The 7,809-nt window shown below is 38.0% G+C and overlaps 1 protein-coding gene across 4 annotated transcripts; it reads right to left on the bottom strand.

Annotated features, from left to right (window-relative positions):
- Positions 1-216: 216 nt before the first annotated feature.
- LOC145643363 (nectin-1-like) lies at positions 217-7,510 on the bottom strand. 4 transcript variants are annotated; one of them, XM_081713470.1, is made up of 8 exons: positions 7,282-7,510; positions 5,464-5,805; positions 4,733-5,035; positions 3,410-3,518; positions 2,711-2,844; positions 1,444-1,564; positions 1,193-1,241; positions 217-1,048 (listed from the first exon to the last, which is right to left on the bottom strand). In XM_081713470.1, exons 1-8 carry the CDS (start codon positions 7,349-7,351, stop codon positions 983-985), a joined length of 1,194 nt encoding a protein of 397 aa, XP_081569596.1. In that variant the 5' UTR covers positions 7,352-7,510; the 3' UTR covers positions 217-982. The 4 variants fall into 4 exon arrangements, 2 of the variants coding, with proteins under 2 accessions (XP_081569596.1, XP_081569595.1); XM_081713469.1 differs by lacking the exon at positions 7,282-7,510 and adding an exon at positions 5,954-6,158; XR_014123392.1 differs by lacking the exon at positions 7,282-7,510 and adding an exon at positions 5,954-6,160 and having other exon boundaries at positions 1,027-1,048; positions 1,193-1,286.
- Positions 7,511-7,809: the final 299 nt, after the last annotated feature.

The raw sequence follows: 7,809 nt of genomic DNA, 5'->3' as shown, positions 1-7,809 counted from the left end.
TTGATGGTGCCATACACTCTTTGCGTTGTGTTGGTGATAGTGTGGGTAAGTAATAGCCAAAGGAACAGCTGTGTGCACAGTTGTCGGCAAATAAAGCTGCACATCTGCTCCTTTTAGCAACTGTTCTCCTGACAATCCACAAGGTTCAACACCACTGCAGGCCCCTCCGCTCATACTCTATTTCAGTTAAACATATTTTAAAGAGAGATCAGGAAGTTTAGGACAAGGTTTAATGTGTATTTGGCAAAACAGACCTAAAATCGTTTTAAACATTTAGTGTTCCTTCCAGAGTTTGTTTTCCAGCAGAGAGGGGACAAGAGAGCATTGTCTTTGTTATTTGCAGTATTTGACATTTATTACAAAAGTAGACATGGCCCAGAGTCACAAAAGCCAGAGGTTCCCCACCCCCAAAAAAGGGGAAAAAACAAAAAACAGCCAAACAAAGACCAAACCAAAGACAGAGAACAGCAAAACCCCAGCCCCCAAACAAAAAGAGGGAAGGAACAAAACAAGACGAGCCCCCACTTCTGTTACGACCCTGTCTAGGCAGTGAGGTCGCAACTACACTTTACAGGACAAAAATAAAATACAATCCTACACTAACGCCCTGACAATAAACAGACAATAACCCCAAACCCAAACAAACATGCACCACTGCCTACAATCAGTAACTATACAAATAAATACACACAAAAACCTTCATCTATCACAAGGATCACAGTAAATAAAACACAGGGAATGCTCACATACAGATCTACACATACACAAACACAAGCACAAGCTAACTAGGGATATCACAAGACAAGGTAAGCACAGCAAAAATAACAAACTCACAAATCACCACCAGTACAAGGAGCTTGGGCAAGCCGCTGTCTTCTTCCTGCAGGGTCCTTATATAAGCCACAGCAATCACTCAAGGAAGGGCGAGGCCAGCAGCGAGGTGCACAGACAGTCCTAAATCCCGAACTGGACCAAGAACACACTACAGCAGTCCAGGAGTGTAACATGCTCCAAGTTGTTGCTCCTCTGTTCTTTCTGAACGTGTATTCTGAGAAAAAGAACATTGATGGCACTGTAATTATAGATAATACACCACAACAGTAACAATGAAAGAGTGGGGATTAAAATCGTGCGGATTAAAATCGTGTGGATTAAAATCGTGTGGATTAAAATGAGCATCTTTTAAACTCACCTGCGAGGGTGACTGAGTAGGCACACGGTCACGGTCGCGGTCGACATGGCTGTGGATGCATTCGTATTAGTGTAACACCTGTCATTTGCTATGTCTTAAAACGAGAATTATTTTGGGAATGTGTTATTAACGTTACTAGAGAACAAAATAAATGAACATTTTATGGTAGTAAGATGCAAAAGAACACAAATATAGGAATGCCAAAATAAAAGAAAAACAGTCTACTTTATATTCAAAATTGACAAACTTACTGAATTCCTCTCCATAGCTGTACGAGATGTGTGAACAAGCGCTTACGAAAAAAATACAAAAGAAAAAGTAGAATAGTAACCAGAATAATTCCCAGAATAACCACAGTGGTCCATGTGGATTCTACATAGAGGAGGAAATAAGAGGAGGAAATAATAAGGGTAGAAAAGGAGAGCGGAGAGGAGAGAGACAAAGAAAAAATTAAAAAATAAGAAAATGCAACAAATCTTTTTGTATATGTAGTGCAGATCGCCGCTTGTAGATGACTAAAGTTTTATTGATTGATGTGAAAGACAAGTAATAATACATCAAAATAGTTTCTTGGCCAAAACCAAAACTCAGGATACACTGGACTGAAAATGGGTAACCAAAATAAATAAATTAAACAAACAAACAAACAAATAAATAATATTAACTAATTAACTGTATTCATTAATTTGCTTTTTATGATTTTGCAGAGAGGGGCAGAACACATATTGTGTATTTTGCAGGGTATGAATTGGGCTACACTTATTTTGCTTAAACTCATCATCATGTGATGACATATAAAACCAAAACGTTCCATTTAAACATTTAGCTGATGCTTTTTTAATCCAAATTGACTTACGATTATGACTGAATACAACTTGAGGGTAAAGGGCTTTTAGGTTCCGTAATGAGGAGGAAGGGAAATCTGGTGTAACTTTTGGGCTCCAACAGTGGCAGGGTTTGAACCAGCAACCTTCCAAATAAAAGTCTAATACTTTAACCACTGGGACATTTCTTTTTACACGTGGAGGTAAGCTATCATTTCTACTGGTTTTGTTCAATTATTGTTGCCACATTGCAATCTGCCATGTCAAGTCATTTTATGGACACATTTTTGGTCAGTAAAATGTACTTACTTTATGGACATATGTCCAGAAAATATTTAAAATGGTATTTTTATGATTTATAAATTAAAAATTGAATATTATGGCATGATTATGTTTAGAACTTTTCAAATAAACCAAATTTTAAGATACCAGTAGTGTTAAAGCTGTAGAGATGAAAAATGTGTGTCCAATTTGTAATGTTCTCAAATTTGCCAGGCTCGTATAACTGTAAACATGACACTTTTACTATGAGGACTTTCCAGTGAAACAGTGAATTTCCAGAGAGGAGAATTTTTATTAAAACGTATCTACAGCTTGTGTTTATGGAAATTTCCCACAATATAAACACTGGCTGGCTATACAGCTGATCATAAGGTGAAGTTCAGGCCCTGCTGAATGTGCAAATGGTACTCACCTCTATTAACATATACATAGAGAGATCCTGTGACACTTCCATACTGGTTTGAAGCTTCACAGACATACAAGCCATTATGGTCAGAAGATAGTGGGATTAGAAGTTTGTCTTTATCATCAACTTGGATGTTCACCCTGTCAGTAAAACAAACAAATTATTGTGTGTATGTATATCAAACCACCAGATCCAGATCCAGACCTCCAGTTTTCTAATTATATTCACCTGTTCCCTGATTTGTTATTTTGGCAGTATATATTTACCACCTATGACTTTTCCTTTGTAAGGTCTTGTTTTATTCTGTGTTTCTGAGCAGTTTTGGTCTGTTTCCTTTCCTGGGTACTGTCTATAGACATTTTATTGTTTGCTCTCTTGGTCAAGTCTCTTCTGGATTACTGCCTGGTTGTTTGATCTCCTGCATGTTACTCGGTCACTGCCTTTTTGTCTCATTCCTGGCTCTCTGTTTTGAATATGCAGTCTGAGGACTGTCAGACATGACAATCAGCAAGAATGAAGAAAAAACCCTTGCAAAAATTTAAAAAATGGTATATTATTAGCATTTAATGACTGAAGATTTCTTTTGTAGCTCAACCAAACAGTGAGCACAGCTACCTTTTACTAATGTTTCTACATTTGATAATCTGTGACAGGTGTCAATGCTATAGCTGCAGCTACCATTGGTATACAAGAAGCCCTACTAACCTCCTCCAGGTGAAGGTTGTTGGTTTTGGATTGCCATCTGCTTCACAGAGAAATTCTTGATGTTTTGTTGCTTTACCAACGGATAAAATATAAGCAACCTGAGGAGGATCTGAAAAAAGAAAAGCAGAACAAATATTAATAAAAATGTAAAAAGGTAGCTTGAAAACTGCACACATTGAAAAGAAATCTAATTCAAAGAAAGAAAGTCTAATTGTAAATAACCTGGGGGGGGGGGGGGGGGGAGACGACACCTCTGTGGGTATTTACTCTCAGCAGATTCTTTTAATTGGCAAACATTTGTCATTTTTAAATTCTGTACCCTACATGAAGGCCCTGGTAGACACATACATATGTAGGAATGATCTTAGTTTGACTTGCATATACTTGCATATATTGCATATATATTGCATATATTTTACCTTCTGACATGGCTGCATGCTGTGTTGCAAATGCCAATATAGTTTTGAAAATCCTGCTGATACTATGAGGCAACATTTTTATGGAAATGTAATTGAATTAGTATAAAAAATTTTTTTTCCCTTTCAAGGGTAGACTTTGCATTATTTCCAATAGAAAACCTGGAGAATATGACTCATACCAAAGCACAACTGTGGGTTTGTGTCAATATAAACCAGTAATGCTACCTAAAGGACCTGGACTGTTTTTAATCTGCCCTTTTAAATGATTTTTTTCTCACTGTATAAATTTATTTTTTAATTTTTTTGCTTAAGCACTTTTCATAGAAAGTGGCATTCAAAGTGCTTCATGCAGACAGGAAAGAAATAAATCTATCACATCAGGAAAGCTAAACAAATAAATTTGCCTAAAATGTTTTGTAAAAAATGTAAAACATCAGACTAACTGTTGATGTGACATGATTTAAAATTGGTCTACATTATTTAGCAAATATATTTACATTTATCAAATTTTGTAAATGCAGTTTTTCTGCAAAACACTCACTTGTATCTGACATACAGAACACAATAAAAATAAGCCATTTGTTAGAGGGTTCAATAGTATACTACAGCCTTCAATGATATGTTCACAATTAGCAAATCACATTATAGTCAGAATCATGGTGTGCAGTTCCAGTGTTAAGAATATGCTCTATGTCTATGACAGCTTTCTTATAATGAGACTATTGTGTAGTCCAGCACCAGTTTTGTATTCAGGGCCATGTGGTTCACCAAATACTGAACCTTCTACTGGTTAAGTTCTTTACTTAAAATGGATTACTATTGTGTAGTCCAGTACCAGTTTTGTATTCAGGACCGTGTGGTTCACCAAACACTGAACCTTCTGCTGGTTAAGTGCTTTACTTACAATGGATTACTATTGTGTAGTCCAGTACCAGTTCTGTATGCAGGGCCATGTGGTTCACCAAACAATGAACCTTCTGCTGGTTAAGTTCTTTGGATGCTACACCAATCAAATGACTTGTAACAGTGTAAGTTCCATCGGTTTGCAGAGACAGGCTGGTCTCTACTCTCACAGAGGTGTTCAGAGCCAAGAGCCATGACACTTCTGCTGCAGGCCTTGTTTTGGCTGCAGTGCAGGTCGCCAAGGTCACGTTACCATCACCAGCAACAGGAATTATCACAGGGCCGACACTGACAACAGGCGGAACTAAAATTGAAATGAAAGAAAAAAAAACGTAGTTGCTGACAAAATATAATAGTAATACAATATACATGTAACCATTCAATTTAAAGTTGAACTTTATGGTCCTTCTATATGCTATAAGGCCTACCAAATAAACTTTAAATGCATACTGGTCTTTTATACTTTCTGCAACATATATTACATTGTTATATTCTATAGCAACACTAAAATACATGAACTGGACAATTAGGTATTCATTCCTATATTCTAACAAACATGAGTCACGATGAGTAACACTACAAATACTGTTTGTAAAAAGCCTGTTATCTGCCTGGCAACTGAAAACTTGCTTGTATTGGGACTACTAGTAATATTCTGTTTATGCAATGCAGCTACTTGCAAGCTAACAATATCCAATAAAGTGACAACAAAAGTGAAAAAACAAGTCTTACCCAACACAGTGAGCTTAATCTCTGTCCCAAATGGCCCACTTGGGAATATGTTAAAGATGCATGTATATATTCCTTCATCCAGTAATGAAACATTCTTCAGAGCAATTGAGCCAACACATTCTTGCATGTTCCCTATAAAATCAATTCTGTCTTTTAGTCCATTTATATGTTCTGTTATGCCATCTGGACTGATGACAAAAAAGTTCCTATTTTCTGGCTTTCCCCGTGTTCTTTTTTGCCATGTAATCTGTGTAAGTTCCTCCACTGTATCAATCAGCTGACAGAACAATGTGGCACTGCCTCCTTCTTGAATGGTCACACTCCTTCCAATGACTCTTACAGCTGTACATAAAAGAAAGAAAAAGAAAGAAAACACTTCTATAAAACATTAGGTACATGCTAAAATGGCATTAGGTAAAGCCAGGTAGAACACACAGTAAGATATCCAAATATGTGCACTTAATTAGTAAATCAAAAAGCAATACTTTACATAATTTAAGCAGTAACACTTCATGATAAGACTTGTGTTCTATTTGCTTAAAAGATTCGAAGCATTGCAGTAGGAGTGAGCGATATGACGTAAAATTCATATCACTGGCATTTTCCATTATACAGATGATATCCTATCACAAAAATACCCCCCAAAATAGATTCATAGTAATAACTTTTATATGCCCTTCAAAAGAAATAAATTGTAATAAACCTTAACTTATAAAATCAAAAGACGAGAGTGAGTAAACTGCGTTACAAAATCTTGATTTGCTGAAATATGTAAGACTTGGAGTTAGGGTTATTTTAGTTATTTTAGTAAACTTGCTGGTTTATTCGCCACGTGACACAGGCTCGCTCCAGGAGTACAGTTGATAGCTCATACATGAGTTGTAAAAACATCCAAAACTCATAACGCGTTACTAAAGAAGTAAATAATGATAAATGAAGAGCTGGGTCCAGCAATGCCCGTTACGTACAGCACAAAACCAAAACTCAGCGTGGCCTACGTGCACACGCCTTATACGTAAACGTAATTTAAGGGGACAGTACACAAATTACTGACCGTTACAAATGACACACAAAAAGAAACCCTTCAACAAGATTCAGAGAAATGCATGAAACTGTACAACTTGTTTGAGAGCTGAGAGGGAGCTCAATGTTGCTGTGATTGTAAGGGGCTGCTCTAGAAAGAAACCCAGGGCTGAATTTAATTCCCAGCCCAGCCCTGATGAGTTGTAGAACCCTTAAATATATATTTTTAAAGATTTCCAATCTCCTTTTCCCTCCTACACCGTTTCAGGATGAACTGCTATTTTATACAACTCAACTTTCATTGTCCGTAGGGATGACTGTGGTGTCGGTGTTGCTGTAGAAGCCTTTGAAGCGAAGAGAAATAGGGGGACACGCACAAAAAACCCTCAAAAAAATAACATGTTTCCAGCGCTTCATTGACTTCTACGACAGGTCTATGCTACTGATAAAGTCTGTTTGTGACCAATAGAAAATTCTAAACGCGAGAAAACTGCTAAATGTGGCAAGTACTATTAAACCCTTCGAAGCTACTTATAAACGGACTTGGCCCTTGTAGTTTACGTTTTTTTTTTGTTGTTGTTTTTACAAACTGGTTTAAGTGGTTCTTTATATCCAAATCGGCAATGATGAAAGCCAAGGAGTACTACACCTATTTGGTCAGGCCTACACCAAAGTTCTTCAAAAACAGTCATTGTTTCTCTTCATTTAGGAAGCGTTAGTTTGATAACATAGGAACGCCTGGATAATGCGAAACTTGACAAATTGGTCAACACAGGTTACGAAGAGTACCCTTACCTGTAATTCTGCCGTGGCGTAGAGTGGACACAACGATATGAAGCAGAAGATATGTTTGAAAATACATCATTTAAGATGGTGGCTGCTCTGGATAACGCGGACTGGGACATATCCTGATGCAGCTCAACCAAAAGCTCTGGGTGGACAAAACCATCTAGGAGGCTCTGAACTCGGGGTGGTGAGAGAGGAAAGGGAGGAAAGTAGAGTCACGGTTCCGGTAGAATGGCTCTAGATGCCTGTGGCAGGAACTATGGACGATCACGAACTACAGGAGCCCACCCTCTGGACTGATGAGCGCGGATGAATCTCTGGCGAATGAGCTAAACACATTCTTCGCTCGCTTCGAGGCTACATCTAGCAACGCTAAGGCTAACAGCACTAATGGTGCTATCGGCGCAGCCAACGGGTCATGCGCAGAGCCCACCATAGGCAAATGCCTCCATCACGGAGAGTGACGTGTGGAAAGTGTTCAAAAGAGTGAATACCCGGAAGGCGGCGGGACCAGACGGCATCTGCGGCAGAGTCCTC

This window comes from Electrophorus electricus, chromosome 4 (genome assembly GCF_041902795.1).
Source record: "Electrophorus electricus isolate QZ-2024a chromosome 4, ASM4190279v1, whole genome shotgun sequence".
Lineage (NCBI taxonomy): Eukaryota > Metazoa > Chordata > Actinopteri > Gymnotiformes > Gymnotidae > Electrophorus > Electrophorus electricus.
Note: the sequence above shows the minus strand (reverse complement) of the source record. Positions and strands in the feature narration are given on the sequence as shown.

Excerpts from the sequence above, each read along its gene's own strand:
- LOC145643363 (XM_081713469.1), bottom strand. The coding sequence starts at position 6,071 with ATGGAAAATGCCAGTGATATGAATTTTACGTCATATCGCTCACTCCTA. Across the intron at positions 2,845-3,409 it reads ACAACCTTCACCTGGAGGAG|GGTGAACATCCAAGTTGATG; the intron begins GTTAGTAGGGCT and ends TTTTACTGACAG. Across the intron at positions 1,242-1,443 it reads CAGCTATGGAGAGGAATTCA|CCATGTCGACCGCGACCGTG; the intron begins GTAAGTTTGTCA and ends ATGCATCCACAG.